General features: G+C 40.2%; 1 protein-coding gene across 1 annotated transcript in view; it reads right to left on the bottom strand.

Annotated features, from left to right (window-relative positions):
• Positions 1-21,811, bottom strand: part of LOC132427627 (testican-3) — a 432,143-nt gene that overhangs the window by 25,520 nt on the left and 384,812 nt on the right. Inside the window, exon 7 of the mRNA XM_060015323.2 lies at positions 19,852-19,971. Within this exon, the coding sequence (XP_059871306.1) occupies positions 19,852-19,971 (120 nt within the window). The remainder of the gene's footprint in view (positions 1-19,851; positions 19,972-21,811) is intronic.

The raw sequence follows: 21,811 nt of genomic DNA, 5'->3' as shown, positions 1-21,811 counted from the left end.
AAAATTACTCATAAATAGATTTAACCCGTTATCAACCTTTGCATTTTCCTACGGATGTTAGAACACAGGGACCCAATGCTACAAGTGATACAGTGGAGACTAAATAAACAGAAAGTACATAAACTGTATTTTAAAAGCACGTGATGCTGTCTGCTTCTAGTATTTCTAAAAATGGCTCGCTCCCTATTTTTCTCCACTGCTCTGACTGGGTCTGTGCTGTACGTCGGGGTTATAATGTGGCCCCAGTGTTCCAGCTGGGACATTCTTCTCATAAAAGGCTCGATGCCCAATTTCCAGGAGCTCACAACTCAGTGTTATCATAAAGACAGGGGATCTGTGTGTGAAAGGCTTTCCCATTGTCACAAAAAGGATCAAATCTGCTAGTCTGTCAATATGAGATGAGAGAAAAGATAACTGAGGGATAATTTAAATTTATAAAACTGAAATATGTATTAGTTAGAAAACTGACACAATGCAACATTCAAAAATGGTGTTTTAGAGTCTAAGGTAATTTGCACCTTATAACAAATTCAGACATAACACACAGCTAGCTATGTATGGTTTACTCAGAGTGGCTTCAGGTCACTGGCTGTGGTTCTGCATGGCGTGGCCTGAAGGTCTCCGACGGCTGTGACATCCTGAGAGTTCCCCTTAGGTCTTTGCAAGGTTTTCCTCCCTTGAGAATGATAACTTTCATGAACTTTTATGATAGTTTTTTAAAACAGAAGTAACCTAGGGCTCAATCTTACAATAAATGTCATATTTGGGATACTTATATTTTTAGGATGTTAAAAGTAATAAGTGTGTGGCTTTCATCATCATAAAAAGAATATTATACGCAAACAATTAAATTAAAAAGGATAAAATTACCATGTTTCTATGCAGACAAGGATGGGAACTGCATTTAGAAGGAGGTTAGGTCATTTACTTTCTTCTTCTCTCCAGTGTTCCTGAGATACCGTTGACATAACATTGCATTATTTAGTCCAAAGTGTGCGGCATATTCTCTTAGTAACTTTCAAATATGCAACACAGCATTGGTAACTGTAGTCGCCATGCTGCACATTACATCCCAGGACTTATTTATCCCCAGAACCGCTTATCTTCTAAGTGGAAGTTTGTACCTTTTGACCCCTTCACTCAGGTCACCCATGCCCACCTCTGGGAACTACCAATCTGCTCTCTGTAGCCATGAGTTCTCTTTTTTTTAGATTCCTCATACACATGAGATTATAGGGTATTTGTCTTTCTCTGTCTGACTTATTTCACTTATACCTGGGATATTTAAAAGAGAACATGTAAGTAAAGCCATTGTCATTTATTTATGTTGTAAAATTTGTCATTATCTTAAAATGCTTTCAAGAGTTAAACTAAAATTTAACACGGTGTGAGACTCTACCAAAGTTTGTCTGAAAAAAGTAATACTATATTTTACTTGTTACTTGTTATTTTGTAACTTAGGTGTAGCTGAGCAATCAAGCATAGCTAGGGTGTGAAGCTGGGCATCGTGTTAAAAATAAATGACAGCGAACCCTGTGGGAGAAGATAATGCTTAACTCTTGAGACATTTTACAACAGTCTCTCCTTTTATTTATTAATCCATTTTTGTCAGTGTCCTTCCTTTATCTGTTCCTTCAGTATTGGTAGTCTATCTAAAATATGACACAAATGAACGTATCTACGAAACAGAAACAGACTCAGCCAGAGAACAGACTTGTGGCTGCCAAGGGGGAAGGAGTGGGTAGGGGAGGGATGGACTGGGAGTCTGGGATTAGCAGATGCAAACTAGTATATGTAGGATGGATAAACAACAAGGTCCTATTATGTAGCACGGGGAACTATATTCAATATCCTGTGATAAACCATAATGGAAAAGAGTGTTAAACAAAAGGCTGTAAAAAAAAATAAACATTGGTATTCTAAGAACTCATTTCTCAACTGATTTTTTTCTATTTATTCACACCAGCTCGTGTGGGGATCATTCACTTACATGGTCTTAACCAACGTCCCTCAGAGCCCACAGCCTATGTCTTCAGCCCCCCTACCTTTTCTGAGGTTCACACTACGTAAGTATAAGCACAGGTCTTATCATATAAGACATTGTATGATAACAGTACACTGATTATATAATCAGATATACACATATCTCAGACAAGTGTGGTTTATAGGATATAGTCTGAATCCACTTTTATTTTTTCTCTGATGCTCTCTACACATGTGTTCTTTGGTGGAAGTTTCATTCTATCTCTGGGTGAAAACACAGGTGGTCCCCTAATTCCTTCAGCTCGGCTTCAGGTAACAAGTGTAGGTGAACTGGCATTTCAGAACGCCTGACTTCACGTCACCCACACAGCCCCGAACATGACCCTCCCAGTCACTACCTGGGGATGTGGCAGAGGCAGTCATGTCAGTGGAGCATCATGTGCCCCAATCCTTCTTCATTCCCTTTTTTTCTTATGACTCTGCTCTTACCTTCTCTTTTTTTTTATGACCCTCCTCTTACCCTCTCTTTTTTTTATGACCACCTCCAGTTTGGGAGTAGGTGAAGGATACTTAAGGGCGGGTGGGGAGTTTCTCACCACAGTGATGTCTGGCTGAGGACGGCTTTGTGCTGGGGGGGGGTTCATCAGGCTTTGAAAGCTTCATCTGTCTTTCTCCTTGTAGATCCTTTCATGGACCTTCCAGGGCTCCCTGGTGTGAACAACTGCATTTCCTGGATGTGTGACACTCCTCTGCCATCACCTCAGCCCCTGCACACCGGGTGGTCCATTCTCTGTTGGGACTTACTCACTACTCCCTCTTGGGCAGAATTACGTTGGTTCTCACTCACATGGCTCAAATATTGTCTTCAGTAAATATCCTTGTGTGTCTTGACCAAACACACAACTCCAAAGCAGCAGCAACTTTCCTTAGCTTTGACATCAAACAAGTAAGCAGCTCACGACTGTCTCTGACTTTCAGATTATCCCAGTGAAATTCAGACCAGAATCCAATTGTTTGGGAACACATAGAAGACTGAGCGGTTTTGTTGAAATCTGTCTCTCAATTTGAAGTGAAGGGAAGCACAAATCTATCATCTTCTTAGATAACATTAAAAACTTTGGACAGTAAAACATAAGTTTTTTTTTTTTGTTTTTTTGCTGTATGCGGGCCTCTCACTGTTGTAGCCTCTCCCATTGTGGAGCACAGGCTCCGGACGCGCAGGCTCAGCGGCCATGGCTCATGGGCCCAGCCGCTCCGCGGCATGTGGGATCTTCCCTGACCAGGGCACGAACCCGTGTCCCCTGCATCCGCAGGCGGACTCTCAACCACTGCGCCACCAGGGAAGCCCCATAAGTTTGTTTTGAGGTAGTGAATACATTTAGGGAAAGACATCCAAAGCAGTACAAGTCGTTCATTATCAGCCCAGGACAGGGGTGTGGGGAAGGAAACACTTAGACAAGACTCACTCAGGGACTCACTTGGGCAGAAAGACTGATATCCCAGACCTGGTCAGGCACAGTAAGGATAGGGGAGTATCCTTCACTCGTAAAAGGAAAGAGAAATCACTGTGCAGCACCCTCTGCATTTTATATATCCCATGACTTATGAAATATTTAGCATACAGAAATCTTCAATTAAGGATATACAAATTATCATGGAAATAAATGGTTTACTGTATGAAAATCATCTCCTTAAAATAATCTTTATAGGTAGAGATATAAAGTATTAGGGATGCCCACCAAAATACTTTTTCCTAATATTAAGGACATGGTTTTAATCATTAAATCTCAAGATACCAAAAACCTGGGTAGATTTTTGAAATTTGCAACAGTTAGCGCCAAGACTAATATGAGTAAATTTGACAAAGAGATAATTTAATGGACAAAAATCTTTCTCTTGTGAGTTGGTATAGATTATCACTATAACTCAACTCAAGAAAGCTTTAAATACATGTATTAATCCCACTCTATAAAAGTTATTTGTATTTATAAGAAAAGAAACAAAAACATTCAGAAACATGATAATAAAGGCAAAATAACGATTAGTAATTTTTGGAAACATTTCTAAAATCTTTAGCCAAGATGAAATAGGAAGCTATCCTCTGTGCAAGTGTGTTTATATGTCTTTATCTGTACGAGTGTGTTAGAGGCAGCTATCACAATCGACATGAATTATGTATTTGAACTAGTTTAATATTCCTTGAGTACTGAGAGACCCACTGGGAGGTTACACAAAGACGCAAAGAGCAGAAGTTCATAAGTTCAGAGCCCACAAAATCTATATTCAAATCCCAGCTCTACCACTTACTTATTGTGTGACTTCATGTTTTAACTCTCAACCTTCTTCATTATAAAGCGGAGAAAATAATATCCAACCCGTCCCCTTATCCTCCACATTCACCAATCCTTATAATCCTTTAGCGCACTGAAATTCCCATGAGACATCTAAAATCACTTTTAATAAATGCCTAGCAATGTCTCTTCTCTTCAAAGATGTGTCAGAATTTTCTGAAAGGCAGAAGTTATCAAACACAAAGTCTTTATAATCGAAAATCATCTCTCAACATTCCTGAGTTGTTTATGCCACTGTAGAGAATGGAGTTATTCACATCTAGAATGCAGACACGCAGCAGCAGTTCAGTCCCTCATCTTAGGGAAATGCAAGCCTATATTAACAACTGCATCTGTTTAGGCAGCAAATATATAAGCATAGCTGAGATTCACAAAAAATCAATGTAAAACCATCCAAAGGAAAGCAAAAACTCATTAAATGTAAATTTTGAAACATAGTAAAATTGACTGACGGACTGCCCTGACTCAATGAAGGTTTAAAATTTTAAAGAGTACTGTAATACCCCCCCCAAAAAAAAACCCAAAAAAGAAGACTGTTAAATTCAGGAAGGAAGAGGGGTAAACAGGAATATGTAATGGAAAATAAAGTATCATTTTAGCCCACATTGGGTTCAATACACAGGTCTGGTAGATTCAAAGACAAAAATAAGGTAAGACAAAAATCCTCTCCTCAACCTGTCATTTAAACAGTTATTTTAGATTCTGTTTCCAGTAATGTCTGAGTAACATACACTGGACTGATTCTCCTACTCGTAAATTGTTAAACTCTGCACATAATTTAAAAAAATGACAGGAAGGAACGAAAGAGTAGATAAGAAGCAGGCACACTCTGGTGCGTAACCCACACTCTGAGGAGGGAAGTTCTAGGGAGTGAATTCTCAGGTCTCACTGTTTTTGAGCCTGGGGACAGATCTGGCATGGCAAATCACATGAGGGACAATGTTGGCAAAAGAATGCAGACATTCCAGCTTGCAAGAATCAAAAGGCTGTTTAAAACTGCTGAAGATCTAGGGAGAAATTCGGGAAGGAAAAGAGCCAGAGAGCCCAACATTGTCTGCCCTAGATTCTGATGACCCATCAGACACACACACACACACACATACACACACACACATGCACACCGTGGACTCAACTCACCTCCACTAGAGGCTGCAAATCTGAACTGAGGTTAGAGCTGGTGCCCAAGAAATATAGTTTTCATTTAGAGCTCAACAACATGAATCATCTGCTAAAACAAAAAACACTCAGCGGACTAAGCTAACACAATAAAGCCTCCCACAATTTAATATCCATAACATTGGGGGCACCATCCAGAATTAGGAGATCTATAAAGCACCAGGGAAATGGGACATGTTCTTAAAAGAAGAGATGATCAACTGAGAATAAACCTGAGATGAACCAGTTGTTGAGTTAGCGGACAAAATTTTAAAGCAAATAAAATAGCTCTATTTAATGAAGAAAAAAATACGCTTGTAATAATTGCAATGACAGGAATGATCAGAAGAGAAGTAGAAATTATAAGAAAGAACAAAATAGAAATTCAAGAATAAAACAACAGATAAAGCTACACAACCTTAAAAAAAATCACAGCTGAAGCCAAGAGCAGAAGTGAGTTCACAGAGGAAAGAAAGATACTTGTGTATAGATCAGCTGCAAGGATCTACTGGAAGAAAAGCCAGGATAGGAATGAGCAGAGCCTCTGAGACTGTTACATTGTATCAGGGAGCACAACACATGTAATTCAAGCCCAGAAGAGAAGAGAGAGAGGAAGGGGCAGGAGAAGTAGTCGGAGGAAAGGTGGTAGAAGTTTTGATAAATACCTAAATTTACAGATTAAAGAGATGTAACAGTCCTCAAGCAAAAACACAAAGGAGGTCATTTCTAGTCGAACTGTTAAGAACTAAAGATAAACGACACGTCACAATTAAACGATTCAGTTAAATCCTGGTATCTCATCAGAAATTATAGCGTCCTGGAAGCGTTGAATGATATCTTTAAATGAAGAAAGAAAACATGTTTTTAATGCTTTCAAAAATCTATATCCATTGAAAATATTCTTCAGGCAAGAATTCCCTGCTTCCACTGAGGGAGGAAGTGGAAAAGAGTATTTTTCTCACCCTAACAATAAGAAAAATATGAAACATCTACAAAACCACAATTTTTTGAGCTCATCAGGGACTCTGTGTCTCTGGGCAGTGTAATAACTCAGGACCCGTGACAGTCTTATGGCTCCAGAAGGAGACAGTGCGAGCATTTGACCACCTGAGAAAGCCACAGAACGTTATATAAGCTATGGAGGAGAACGCAGCCAAGATCTTCCATGAATTGCAGAAGGCTTAGTGTATGTCTACTCTCTGACAGCAGACAACCCCTGGAAGCCGCAAAAGGAAGAGGGTCGATAAGCACCAACAGATTTTATTCCACAGACCTCAGCAAGTGCTTTCAAGAAAGACACGGGGTGGGACAAGAGACCCAGGAAAGCCACCTGAGAAGCAGAAGCTGCTGTGAGAAAGTATGAGGGTCCACCTGTGCCCCCTTTCCTGTACCCCTCACAGAGCAAGCCTGAAGTTCCTGGGGGAGGGTGGGAGCCTCTGTCACCCTGTGGACACAGCTGAGGATACTTCACCACAGGAGTGGGAAAGAAAACCCAGCTCTCTCTGAGTGACAGCAGGACAATATTCAGGGTACAGATCACGGGAGAACCCTGCCACCAGCAGAGGATCGGGTCTCTGAGAAGGTCCCACCTCGAGACCCAGGTACATGGTCCTACCTACAGCTACAGCTCAACCAGAACAGAAAGGGACGCTCCTAGGTCCGGGTAGCAACTGTCGAATACCGAGTATCAGTAGCCTGCCAGTGGGGAAAAGACCATGAAGGGGGACCTTCCCTGAGGCTGGGTTTCAAAGGAAAATCATAAAGAAGCATGTGGAGAAAAAGATCATGGTGACTAGCCCGACCACAAGCACAGGGCAGCACAAAGGAATCTGAAGCTTAAGATGCAGTGAAAGGGACAATTATAAACCAAAACACAACCAAGTTCAGGTATATGACTGGACTGACTTGATCACCTTATCAAAAGGCCAAGCAAAACAGGAGGCAGCCTCACTTCCAGGCATAAAGACTATTTACCTCAGTCTTACTGTCTACTCAACATGTCCACTTTTAACGAAAGAAACAGACATACAAAAAAGGAAGGAAAAATTTAAAAACATCGCTATGAGACGAAACACTCAATAGAAACAAACTCAGATATGACAGAGGCAGCAACTATCAGAGAAGTAATTTAAAATGAATATGATTAATAGATTAGATGTTGTAGTATAAAAGGTAAAATCTGCATTAAAACTATAGGCAGAAACGATAAGAACAAAAACCTAAAAGATATGTCAGGAGAAGTAGGGGGAGGGGCGGGGCAGGAGTGCAGGGCATACAAGGCCTGTAGATCATTATCAAACAGACCAACAGACAGTGACTGAAACGGCAGAAGGAAAAGAGAGAGAAAATAGGGTAGAGGAAGTATTTCAAGAGTTAATGAAGAATCCTCCAAATTAATGAGATACACCTCAGACCACAGAGGTAAGAATCTTAGAGGACACCAAACAGGATAAGAACCAAACAAACAAAGAAACAAAACCTAGACACGTCAGAGTCAAAAACCAGTGATGGGGAGAAAAATCTTTAAAGCAGCTTGGGGCACAATACACATTTCTACAGAGGAACAAAGAGACGAGAATGACCAGCTGACTTCCCAGCTGCAACCACAGAAGCCAGAATACAAGGAAAATTCATCTGTAACGTGCTGAAAGAAAATGGGCTCTGGACCCAAAACTACCCAGAGAAATTACCTTTGCAAAAGGAAGGAGAAGTACCTTTCAAGAAACAAAAATGGGAGAAAATGTATTTAAAACAGATGCGATCTATAAGAACTGCTGAAAAAAAAAAAGATTTCTTTAGGCAGAATAAATGTGATATTAGGTAGAAACTCAGATTGCTACAAAAAAGAAACTGAAGATTTCTGGATGTTGCATAAATAAAGATAAATATGAAATTCAGGTTTTTAATTTCAAATTGTTTTAAAAGATAATTGAATGTCTACTCTAAAGGTATTAGCAATGCATTTGTATTTGTAGCATATGTAAAAGCAAAACATACGTTAAAATAGCACAAAAGATGGGATAAATTGAGAGCTGTAATTCCTTCTAATGTATACAAAATGGCAAAATAGTATTTGAAGGTAGCTTGTGAAAAATTAAATTTATATCTTATAAATCCTAGAGCAACCAATAAAAATCTTTTAAAAGAAGGTAAAGTAAAAGTAATGTCAAGAGCAGAGTCAAATGAAATCATAAAAATACTTAACTGGTCCAAAACAAGGCATTATAAGAAAAGAGAATGGTCAAAGAGGAGATGGAAAAAATAAAAAATAACTAGTAAGAAAGGAGATTGTAATTAAACCATATCAGTAACTGTATAAAACGCAAATAATCTAAGCATATCAATTAAAATACAAAAAAAATGCCAGGCTGAATAAAAAACCAAGGCTCAACTATATATTATTCTAAAGGAAACCATTAAAAAAATGGCATAGTAGATTGAAATTAATAGATGGGGAAAAAAATATCATGCAAACACTAATGAAAAGAAAGCCAAACTGATTCTACTAATAATATATTTGACTTCAGAATAAGGAATGTTACCAAGATAAAAAGGGGCATTATATAATAATAAATTGTTCAGTAAGAAGACAAAACAACCCTAAATGCACTTGTTACCAGAAATGAAGCTTCAAAATACATGACAAGGGGATTTCCCTGGTGGTCCGGTTGTAAATAATCTGCCTTCCACTGCAGCGGACGCGGGTTTGATCCCTGGTCCATGAACTAAGATCCCACACGCTGCGGGGCAACTAAGCCCGTGCGCCACAACTACCGAGCTCCCATCCTCAATGAGAGAGCCCGTGTGCTGCAAACTACAGAGCCCATGCGCTCTGGAGCCTGTGCGTCACAACCAGAGAGAAAAAACCCTAAGGCCACAACTAGAGAGAAGCCCGTGTGCTGCAATGAAAGATCCCATGTGCCTCAACAAAGATCCCGCGTGCCACAGCTAAGACCCGACGCAGCCAAAAAAAAAAAAAAAAAAGAAAAAACAAAACACATGACAAAAAAATGAACAGAACTGAATGGAAGAACAGAAAACTTCCCAGTTATATCTGGAGACTTCAACACTATTCTATAAAAAAAAATCAGTGGAACAAGTAGACGGAAAAGAGTATAGAAGAGCCGAACAAAATTTTCAACAAACTTGAAATAACTTCTACCGATAGGACACTCCAACGCATAATAACAGAATACAGGCTCCTTTCAAGTGCATTTGGAACATACTGTAAGCCATAAAACGGACTTTAACACATTTGAAAGAACTAAACCCACATGAAGTATGACATCAGAACGTAACACAATTACAGGAGAAATGAATCACAGAGAAACTCAAAAAACAGAGAGGTTAAAGAGAAAATAGAGGCATAGAGAATAAATGTGGCTTAAATAATTGCAAGGACGTTATTTTAATTCAGTAAGGAAATATGATCTATTGCCAGAATCCTATCACACGCCAATAAACTGGGGATGGTTTAGAGATTTAAGTGCAAAAATATATACATTAGAAGAATATCCATGTCACTATTTTCTTAGGGAAGTCTCTCTCACAAACTAAGAGCTCTGAAATCAAAAAAGATGCTGTGAGAACGTATTTGCAATACGATAACGATTTAAAAGGTTAAAATGATGGAGAGTAATCAGCTTGCTGCCACATACTGTATATAGTGTGAGATCATTTACATTAAAAATGTTTATGTGAATATATATGCTTGTGTGAGAATGAAGTAGGATTGGAAACCATGTGTACCAGGTTGGTAACAATTTTCACCTCATGAGGGAAGGAACGGGTGGAGTTGGTAAAAGGACAATAATTCTCTTCATGTTCCTTCATGTGCATTAAAAAGATAAGCATGTGAAGGGCTTCCCTGGTGGCGCAGTGGTTGAGAGTCCGCCTGCCAATGCAGGGGACATGGGTTCGTGCCCCGGTCCGGGAAGATCCCACATGCTGCGGAGCGGCTGGGCCCGTGAGCCATGGCTGCTGAGCCTGCGCGTCCGGAGCCTGTGCTCCGCAACGGGAAAGGTCACAACAGTGAGAGGCCCGCGTACCACACACACACGCAAAAAAACATGTTACACGTAATTAAAATATATGATATTAAAAATTAAATAGGAAAAAACAATGTGTTATATATGTTTCCTTCCCAGCTGTGATACATTAGAATAATTTAATACTCATTAATGTCTCAAAGGGATCATCATAAAATTAATCGCTTTTTAATTGGCTAGCCTGTGGCCCAAGGACCACTGTGGTGTCTAGAATCACTTGTTGCCACATTAAATAACCTACGGCAGTTATGTGTTTGAGCTATTTTATTTCCTTATTACACTTTGTCCCTTCGATTTTGCTATCACTTTTTGTTGCTTTCAAGACATCTACTAAGCAAACATTCCAGGTTTTTGTGTATTACTCAACTGGCATTATTAGAGTAAAATCTGACAAAAATAATGCTTACTTATAAATGACTGAATATATATGACATATATATGGAATGTGAAACTTCATATTTTGTTTTCTTTTTCTGTACAGATTTAAAAAATCTCTCGGTTTTTTTTTGGGGGGGGAGGGTACTTTATCCCTTTTTTTCTAGGTTCAAATAGTTCAAATTACTGGTTAAATGTGCTCTGAACACCCTACATGATTATATTTTGAAATTAAGGTATTTATTTAGTTGAAAATGGAATGTAATAAAATTGACAATAGTTCACTTACCCTGTGAGAAGCAACCAGCAGCCTACTTTTTAATGATTCCCAAGTTTTCAAAGCTAATAATGATTCCCTCTATTTGGAATACTACACTTCCTAAAGACTATAGAGTCTCACCAAAATTTAGTGCTAGTAAATTCAACTGGATAATTTCCTAGGTTATAATAATGTAACAAAACATTTTTATTATAATACATCATTCACTTAGCACCTTATTTTATATTTATCGTTTCAATCTAGCTAAATATGAAATACATAATTTCAATCTAGCTAAATAGGAAATACATAATTTCTATAAAATTATATCTAAATATTAAGACAATACCTTAATAATACTGAAGTGTATAATTAAATTTTATTATGGAGAGAGTTATTGGATCTACCTGCTAAAAGAAGAAAATGCAGATAACAAACAAAACAAGCAGTGATCTGAATTTTCATTTTATTACTTGAAATAAGAAAAGAAAATGTATCCACCAGCTTTAGAGACCTTTGTTTTCAAAAATGAAGTTCCCTGCTATACCTAGAATGCTCCTGATTAAATTAAAATGGGACATTGTTTTTAAGCCACGTGATTCCAAATTCAACCTTCCTCTCAATGTGAAGGCAGCAGACATAAAGTGTGTCATCTTGGTAAGAAATTAGAATGTGTTTGTTTACCTGAGTGTTAAGTAGTCTCTCACCTTGTCTGACTGAGCAAAGCATCTGGTGGGTAGGAAAGCAAAAGTAAAATGTTATCTTTTTTTATTTTTTTTTGTGGTACGCGGGCCTCTCGTTGTGTGGCCTCTCCCGTTGCGGAGCACAGGCTCCGGATGCGCAGGCTCAGCGGCCATGGCTCACGGGCCCAGCCGCTCCGCGGCATGTGCGATCTTCCCGGACCGGGGCACGAACCCGTGTCCCCTGCATCGGCAGGCGGCCTCTCAACCACTGCGCCACCAGGGAAGCCCAGACGTTATCTTAATTAATCCTAGTCAGACTGTTAATCTGAGGATTTTGCATATGATTCTGATGTCCAGATGCTTCCCAACTGACAAAAAGAAAATTAATATAAGTATCTCTTTCAGAGACGGACAGGCATACACACACACACACACACACACACACACACACACAATTGCAACCATATTAACAAACAAACCTTGGTATAGTGTTTCTGTTCTTAAATTTTTGGAGATTTAGATAAGAAAACAAAATATATCAAGCATACAGTTTAGATAGGCACAACATATATACTGAAAAAAGGCTCAAACAGTACTTTCATGGTATGATGATAACAGAATCAGAGGCCAAATAGATCTATTTCCTTCACCTTCTCATAAAATACATTTTAAGTTTTTTACCATCTTAGGCGGTTTTCTACGGTTATTCCTTTGTGACAGCTCTAAACTATACCCAAATAAAACATACCGAAGAAGCCTGATTTTTTTAATATAAAGTAGACTTAAGTTGTTAAAAAATAATGGCAAACTTTACCAGCTTGGTTAATTTCTTAAGAAGCTATAACATTATCGATCTTTTTTGTCAACTGAAACCACTTAACTATGTAATATTTACACTATCCAGTATTCAGATAAACAATCAATTCTTCTTGGGTAAGGGTTATAAAATCCTTTATGTAATGGCGGTGATAAAATCTGGTCAATTAAAAACTCAGGTTAGTGTCCTATTGTGTTTGAGAGTTAAGAATAACTACTACAATAACCAGTAGGAAAAGAAACCCACTATTTTCACCATACCTTATTTTGGGCAGTGTGACAAGATGTTTAACTAATGTAAAATGCATAGCAGCATTAATTTGGTAGCCAGTGTAAGAGGCTGGCAAGTTCCCCTTCCTTATAAAGCACAGTCCACATTCTGGGTTCACTGCCTTATAAAAAGAAGTAGGGTACCTTCTCATTTAAGCTTCATCAAGTCTTGATCCGTTTATTTCAATCCCGCTACAGTCAGAGAATTGCCCTCCTGGAACCTGCCTGTTCAGCAAACATGGGAAGGCAGCTACAAGCCACTTTATCACTCTTGTGAAACTAGACCAATTTTTAGATGAAAACTTGTGATTAGATTTTAACTTATTCACTAAACAACTTGCTCCTGCGTCCCTACTGTGTGCCAGGGCTGTCTTTCTGGGAGCTGGGGATCCCACAGAAGAAAGTTCCTGGCCTCACAGAGCTTACGTTTTACTTGGAAATGACAGAAAACAAACTAGGAAACATCTGTATATCACGTAGTGACATATGCTATAAAGGAAAGTAAGCTTGTGTTGCTGTTTTACATGTGATGGGAGCGCAGCCCTCTGAGGCTGGATATTTGGGCAACAAGCTGGTGGAGGTGAGTGAGGACAGACCCCCGGGGGGAGCGTGTCCTAGGACCTCAAAACAGCAAATACAAAGCAAGTGTTTCTGATACATTGATCAACAAATCCTGTGAGACCTCCCAGAGCCCAGAGACATCAGGGCAATGGTGAGGGCACTACAGTCCTTTGTACTAACAGTTCTTAGCAATCTGGCTTAAGGGTAGGAATGAGGAGAGTGTATTCCCCACTCTGCATTCAGCTAAGGACCAGGAGTGGCTCTGCAATTAACATACAGTGAGCTGGGCTATAAGACTCGGATAAAGGAAAACAAGGGATTTCATGGCTTGATCTGTATTTCTACTCATCATAACAGTGCAGAAAAATTAATAATTTAAATTATATACATATAAAATAATCATAAAGAACTCAGACTATACGAATGTGCCGATTACTTTACACATGCAAAGCAGAGTAGTGAATTTCACATTGTTTAAGGACAGAAAGCATTGACAAAGCAGACCCGCGGGGACACCATTCTCCACGCTCCTGTGCCCACACTTCAGTGGCAGCCAGCGCCATCCCTGAACTCATTCTCTGACTCTTACTGTCTATTAGTCTATAAGGTTAGATCAAACAGATGTAAGTTTTCAGAGTTATTTTGTAAGAAAATAAATATTCTATTCACAAACAGTCTAACAACATAGAAGGTAAACTGTATATTTCCAGACAGTAAACAGGGGCCATTTTAATGAAAATTACCTTTGATTTAAACATCACTAGAGATACAGATCCATGAAAAGACAAGTATCTATCTCAAGGGTAACACGGTACGTGTTAAACAACAGATACTGGCACTTAAGCATACTTATTCGCACAACCAGAAAAATATACCCGTCTTGGCCCTCCCTTACATATTCACCCCTGGCAATAATATTTCGACGTTTGAATGCAAACAAGAATTTTTCTCTGAATTGTTTTCCAGATCTGTCACTCTTTCTAGGTTAAACGGGAAGTTGGCTGGTGAAGCATAAGGCAGGTACTCTGACCACTCAAAATGCAGTGACTTGCCCCCCCCCCGCGATGAACTTCATTCTACTGTCCCCTCATTGTACAGCGAGTGTTGCAGTCTAAAGTTGGGGTGCAGGTCAGGATGGGGGTTTCCCGTCCCCACGGAGGGACAGACTAGGGGTCCGAGGATGGACAGGAGGGGACGGCCTCTGAGACCCTGGCTGCAGACAACCGTAGGCTCTGGGTAAGGTCAAGACACACTCCCTCTAGCCCTGGCACCGCAGGCTGGGTTCCACGATGGAGGCCAGCCCAGCTAAGGGACCCGCGGGGGGAGTGGCCTATTTCAAGGCTCAGAGACCGGGGGCTTTCCTGATGCTTTGAGGAAAAGCCAAAGGGAGGCTCTTCCCACCTCGTGAGAGAAGGCTGCCAACGAAGGGTCGGCCCCCAACAGACGGGCCCCAGTGAGCAGACGAAGGAAGGTCAGCGCATGGAAAGGACCCAACAGCCGGAGGGAAAAATCAATGACACGCGGAGCTGAGGGAGTGAGGAGACAGCCCACTTACATTTAAACACACACTCGGGTACCTCCGGGCGCACACATTTAAAAGTACACAACAGCTCTGTAGACCGAAAACCGTAATTTCCCGGCTAAGCCATCCCGCACGTGCATTGTAGGTGGGCAGCAAACTAGTGGCCCAGACGACACATCAGAACACAGACCAGAGCCGTGAAAGGGCGGAAATTCTGCGTAACATAGAGACGTCTGCCGGGTCTCACATTCCTGCTTGGTAGGTGAGCGGGTCAACCGCGCAGAGAAGCATTTCCGAAGCCCTCAGTTTTGCTGCCTCTTAATGCCCACTGCCCTCTTCCCCGACAAAGGTGCTTCTAGTCCTGCTCACCCCTTCCTGGAAAGGAAAAGCTGCCTTCTGTTTGATGTGAGACGCTTGCAAGTTTGAGGTTGAGGTATTCTCCCCATCGCAAGAGTCTTTAAATAAAGTCTCTCTTTACTTAGTCTGGGTTTGTTCCCCCCCTTTTTTCCCCCCGAGACATGGATGGTGGATCGGATGGGGATCCCACATGTCCGAAGCAAGGTCCTGCAGTGACACCCCACCTTGTGGTGGATGGTGGGCAGGACACGCGGCCCGCTTCGCTCTGCGCTTGTTCTTATTTGACATTTTTACGGTGTCCTGAACACCCCTTGGGCCCCACTGTCTTCACCCTGGGCTTCTCTGCTCAGTCCCGACCCTCCGCCCTGCGGTCACTCAAGCTCAGGGCTCCGCCCCATCAGGGGCAGGTCTCGAGAGGTTCAGGGGCTCCAGGAGCAACCACCTTGGTCTAAAAATGCTCATTTTGTTAAAAATATAGTTTTATCCTAAGATAAAATTTACCCTAAGATAAAATTTATCCTAACACTAATTTACAAAACCTGTATAAGATAAAATCTACACAGATACAAAAAATGATGAAATGTTCCCCCCAAAATTATTTGTCATGGTCACTGCTGGCTAATATTTAAAGGGTGTATTTATTCACATAATATTTTAAAATTAATATTAAATATTATACTGGTACAAAACTAAAATGTGATTTCTTTTCTTCTCTAATGACAAAATTTTCTTGGATTATTGGTCTACTCTTGAAAAGAGATCGTAGGGCTTCCCTGGTGGCGCAGTGGTTGAGAGTCTGCCTGCCGATGCAGGGGACACGGGTTCGTGCCCCGGTCTGGGAGGATCCCACATGCCGCGGAGCGGCTGGGCCCGTGAGCCATGGCCACTGAGCCTGTGCATCCGGAGCCTGTGCTCCACAACGGGAGAGGCCACAACAGTGAGAGGCCAGCGTACCGCAAAAAAAAAAAAAAAAAAAAAAAAAAGAGAGATTGTAAAATAAGTTTTTCTTTGTCTTCTGGGCAATCTGCCTGAATAGTAAACATTCTGTGTCCGATCAGAATATTTTCCTGTGCCTTATGTTTATCTTAATTATTAAAAAGAGACTCAGAAGCCAACTATGTATGTTTACAAGAAAGACACTAAAGTCTAAGTAATAAAGAAAGACTGACAATAAAATGTTAGCAAGTATATCAGGCAAATGTAATAAATTTGAAAGTAGGAGTGGTAATATTACTATCCGATAACGTGAAATCTATGCTAAAAAGTGGTAAGTAGGGTACAGTGTAATAAAATAAAGGGATAAGAAGCATAATTAATGGATAAAACAGAAATAAATCCATATATCTAAAACACAGAGCAGCAAACACATACAGCAAAAAGCACAAAAAGTACTAGAAGGACCTATTTAAATACAATTATAATGTAAGCCATCAATATGGATTTCTCAGAATTAAACATATAAGCTGACATAACTCAGGACGTTTTTTTGTTTGGTTTTGTGCTATGGACTGAATTGTGTCCCCCACCCCAAATTCATGAATATGAAGCTCTACCCCCCAAAGTGATGGCATTTGGAGGTGTGGGCTTTGGGAGGTGATTAGGTCATGAAGGGAGAACCTCATGATGCGATCAGTGGTCTATAAGACAGACTCCAGATCTCTCTCTCTCTCTCTCTCTCTGCCTTGTGAGAAGACAGCTGTCTCCAAGCCTGGAAGTGAGCCTTCACCCAGACCCCAATCTGCCAGCCCCTGATCTAGGACTTCCCAGTCTCCAGAATTTGAGAAACAAATGTCTAGTGTTCAATCCACCTGGTCTAGGGTATTTAATTATAGTAGCCTGAGCTAAGACATTTTATTTTGTTTTGCTGTGCAAAAGCCCCGCCAACCTTTGCCAATATTTTGTGAACAATTCACTACTAAAAAAGGAAACCAAGATTAGATTAACAATGAAATGTAACAGCATGCTCACCAGAATGAACAGTTAAAAAGAATGGTAGTAATTGTTTTACTTCCAGGGATCAAGGCAAAAGTTTACTCTTCGTGCTTTGCTGTTAGAAATTAGAAAGGCCCTCAGCTTTTTGCAAAGCAGTCTGGTAACATCTATTATTGTTTATAATTTGAAATGCGAAGTAATATTGACCTATTACTTCGACTACCTGGAATCTTCCTTACAGAAATAAAAGCTTACCAATTAACCGCAGAAGTGATTGAGAAGGAGAAAATAATCATTCCTAGGGGAACAAGTGCTTGATTAAATTATGGTATATCCACACAATGTAGTATTTTGATGGCTTCTTTCATCCATTAATTCTACTCGGTTTTAACGTTAGTGAATGCTACGTGTCAAATTATTCTACATTCTGATGATACAATGGGGATCTCTCATTTATGGTTCTCTAGTGTGCAGAGAGAGAGAAAATAAACAAAAAATGTGTAGATGAATATTATAGTAGATGGTGAGAGATGCTATGGAGGAAAAACAGGACTAGAAAAGAGATGGGGAGCCCAGTACTGGAGGGCCGGTGTCAGGAGAGGCTTCACCCAGGGGTAGGCGGGTCTCAGGAGCTGAGGGACTTGGCCACTCCCCATCTAGGGACTTGTCTCATCTTTTAATAGCTTCCTTTTGGAGATTTACTCCCTTTGGCCTCTGACCCCTTCAGGCTCTATAAATAATCCTCTACCTACTGTTTCACTGATTCTGCAAAGACATTCAACTCCCAAAGGGCTTCCTGTTAATTCGCCCACAATATTAAGACTGTCTCATTTTTTGTAAGAAAAAGCCAGAAAGGGAAATAATATTTAGGAATGTGTACAATTAACCAGGCATTGTACTGCGTGTCCTACAAGATCTCCTTTTATCCATTTCCAAATACAGGAGGGATTATTAGTCTTAACTAAGCTCAACAGATAAAGGTGAGAGTGAGAAATAAAAATATCCAAGTATGTGTATTGGGAGAACAGGTGTGGACATGAATCAAAAAAGTCAATACGGAAGGATCTGGAACAAAACTTTACATTACGCCAGACATGAATACAGGGGCAAACATATTTTATTATTTCTATTAAGTAAGATCAGGCATCTTACTTACTCTCAAGGCATCAAAAAATTAGCTTCTGTCAAAAATTTAAACGATAATTCTGGAGACAAGCCTGGAAGCACTCCTACGAGGTAGGGAAATACTGTGGTTTCTTTGAGGACTTCCTAAGAAGCATATAGATGTGTCCACCACACATTCACACACAATTATTATGTTTTTTCTATGAAAGCTGAACGAAAAATAATGATTACATTCTTTTGAACACAAATACGATCCGTAAACACCAAGCGCTGGGATTACAGAAAATTCCTTGGTGACAAGAAAACAAATGGGGCATTTTAGGAAACATAGATTAGGGACGGCCGTGCCCTCTTATCAAGTGATTCTGTTAGAAACGGGTAGCTGAGGGTTTTGAGTGGGAGTTCACGGCCTCATGGCGATCAGCAGCGGGCACTGGGCCCTTCTATTGTCAGCGGGACGCTGCCCCTGGTCACTGTCCCACCTTCGCCCCTTGCATCTTAGAGCGAATGAGGCGGTCTTGGAAAGCTCCCCCCAGTTAAGCTCAGGTTTCAATATCTTTCTTTTACATGCATGAAAAATGTTATAGATATTTTTTATAAATGAAAAAATATAAAGTGAAGAGTTCATAAAATTATTCACAGCAAGTGCACTATTTCAGGTTGCATTCCTATTTCTAAGAAATTAAAACACACTTTTATATAGATTATATAGACGAAAGAATCATGTAAGATTCAGTTGGCTCTTATTTCCTTCTTTCTTTTTTATTTATTTATTTATTTTTTTGTGGTACGCGGGCCTCTCACTGTTGTGGCCTCTCCCGTTGCGGAGCACAGGCTCCAGATGCGCAGGCTCAGCGGCCATGGCTCACGCGCCCAGCCGCTCCGCGGCATGTGGGATCTTCCCGGACCGGGGCACAAACCCGTGTCCCCTGCATCGGCAGGCGGACTCTCAACCACTGCGTCACCAGGGAAGCCCTTCCTTCTTTCTTTGATGAATCTGAATTGCAGCGTGGTAAACATCCTGTTTCTACTGACATACTTGGGTCAACTCAGAAATGACTAAGGTGGAGGAGGGCTAATCGTGTTGTTTAAAAATCTAAGCACTTCAAAATTATTACCTTTGCTCCCCGTGTTGTTCTACTCTTTAGCACTTCAGCCAAAATACTGGAAAATATTCCTACTCTTTCAATTCAACTGGAAGCTCAATGCTGTCTCTAATTCCTTTTCCAATCGGAGTTGTCACAAACGCTTTATTTCCTTGCAAAATACATGTCATGGCCGAGCTTGGAAGTAAAAACAATGTTCAGACTTCTGTTCAGCATCTAAGTAAACAGTAAACTTTCACCTAAGTGATTCACTGGACATAAAATCCCATATCAAAGACAACGACACACATCAAATTTAGAAGCCTTACTGCTTCTCTCCGGCCGCAGCGATGCTTTCGTCTTCTTGTTCTGGCCTCCACTCTCATGCAGGGCCTTGAACCAGTCCCGCAGTCTGCTGGCCATCTCCCTGAGCTCCAGGTCACTGCAGGCTGAAAACAAAGAGGAACGACACAAAGCCTGAAGAGTCACTGAGCATCACGTCAGAGCCAGTTCTCAAATTATTCCAATACCTAAAAGGTAACAACCACTAAAAGGGGAAAACGAATACAGTTGCTAATTGTGCTTTAGCCTTGAAGAACGAAATATGTGTTTGCAACATAACAAGATGTAATATAACAGTAACATTTCTTTAATAAAGAAATATGACTAGTGGAATTCTGCCTGCACTCTTCAGAGGCTCTGCCTGTTAACATCACATGGATCTAGTCATAATATTTACGTACTGAACACATCACGGGAAGATGCTGGTGGATCGTCTGGGGAAATAAGGGGCTGAAAAACCAAAATGAACACGTACACATTTATTATTGGCTCTACCTATTATAATAGCTTATGATTTATAAACCTGCATTAGTATGTGCAATATATGGAGGAATTATCAAATATAAATATGTGCTTTTTATTTGGTTTAATCTTAATCCTACATATTTTTTGACCACAGAAAAGGAAGAGCTCTTATTTGACATCAGGAAAGATTGGAAAATATTTAAGAAAATGATATCATATTTCTGTTGTAAAAGGTGTTAGCAAACTCTGACATGTGGACTTAATTCCTCTTTTCAAAATATTGTTATTTACCAATAATTATGTTCTTAAAATTAGTCTATACAATAAGAGTAGCAGAATATATTTTATAAATATGTATGCGTGTGTGTGAGACTAGTGCTAAAATATGGTACGTTAAATTCAGTAATTTGTTGCCAAAATATTTTGAAAATATAAGAAATACTTATTTATATTGTCACCGGAGACCTCACTCCTCTTCAAGTAACTAATGTGCAATTTCCTGAACCAAGTGCCCTTTAACAGACTCAGAGTGTTAAAAACAATAATTTACACAATGATATTAAAGTGTTACATTACACTTAATATATGCTATACACATGATATTACAATATGTATTATATATAATGTAACATGTACAACATAAAAAATATAGTACAGTGTACTGAAATATAATTTAAGAATAATCTAAGACCACTTCCTGGTATTAAATAAAACTGCAGGTTAATAGGCCCTCACGGTACCCAGTGAGGTGGAAGACCCGTATCAGCAAATCACTGTGACATTTCAGGACCCTGGAGGCATGAAACAAGACCCTAAAACAGCTGTGGAGGTAGAGCAACACCAAGTGCTGTGTGCAAAGAATAAAGACGTGGAATGTCTTCAGACTTTTCAGGAGTAACATTGACAGGCAGAAAGACAACTGTTAAATTACTTCGCAGTTCATACTGGGAATCCTACATCCAGAAAAATCAGGTGGGAGAGTAATCGAAAGATATTTGAAATATACAAGATCCCAAGATTAACCACCCACATCACCTTTCCCCAGGAGCCACTGGAAGATGTGATCCATCAGAGAGAGAACTGACGACTGGATGTGAGACACAGGAAATATGAGCCTTCGGCGAGAAGTTAGGCGGTTTCTGGGACGACGGGAAAGAGCATCCCAGGACACGTGCTGTGGGTTTGAGCATCGCTGTTCGAGGGTTAGGGCTGCAGGATTTACAGCTATCATTTCATCCAGGGAAACAATGAGCTACGTGAAGGTGGAAGAAAACATTACCTTTACAGGTCATGTCCAGGCTGGCTGAGGCTGAGGGACGGAGACAAAGAGTCCCTCTAATGTGACCGTGGACACTCCAGCCCGCAGCTCTGTGCCCAGAGACATCCAGGCGAGAGTCTGCTGACTCCACAAACTACTATGCAGAAGAAGACGAAAGCCTACCTGAAGAAAGGCATTCTTCTACATAAGCGCATATGCTCATT

The sequence above is a fragment of the Delphinus delphis genome, chromosome 6, assembly GCF_949987515.2.
Source record: "Delphinus delphis chromosome 6, mDelDel1.2, whole genome shotgun sequence".
NCBI lineage: Eukaryota > Metazoa > Chordata > Mammalia > Artiodactyla > Delphinidae > Delphinus > Delphinus delphis.
The sequence above is the reverse complement of the archived record's forward strand: the minus strand, read 5'-3'. Positions and strand labels throughout refer to the sequence as shown.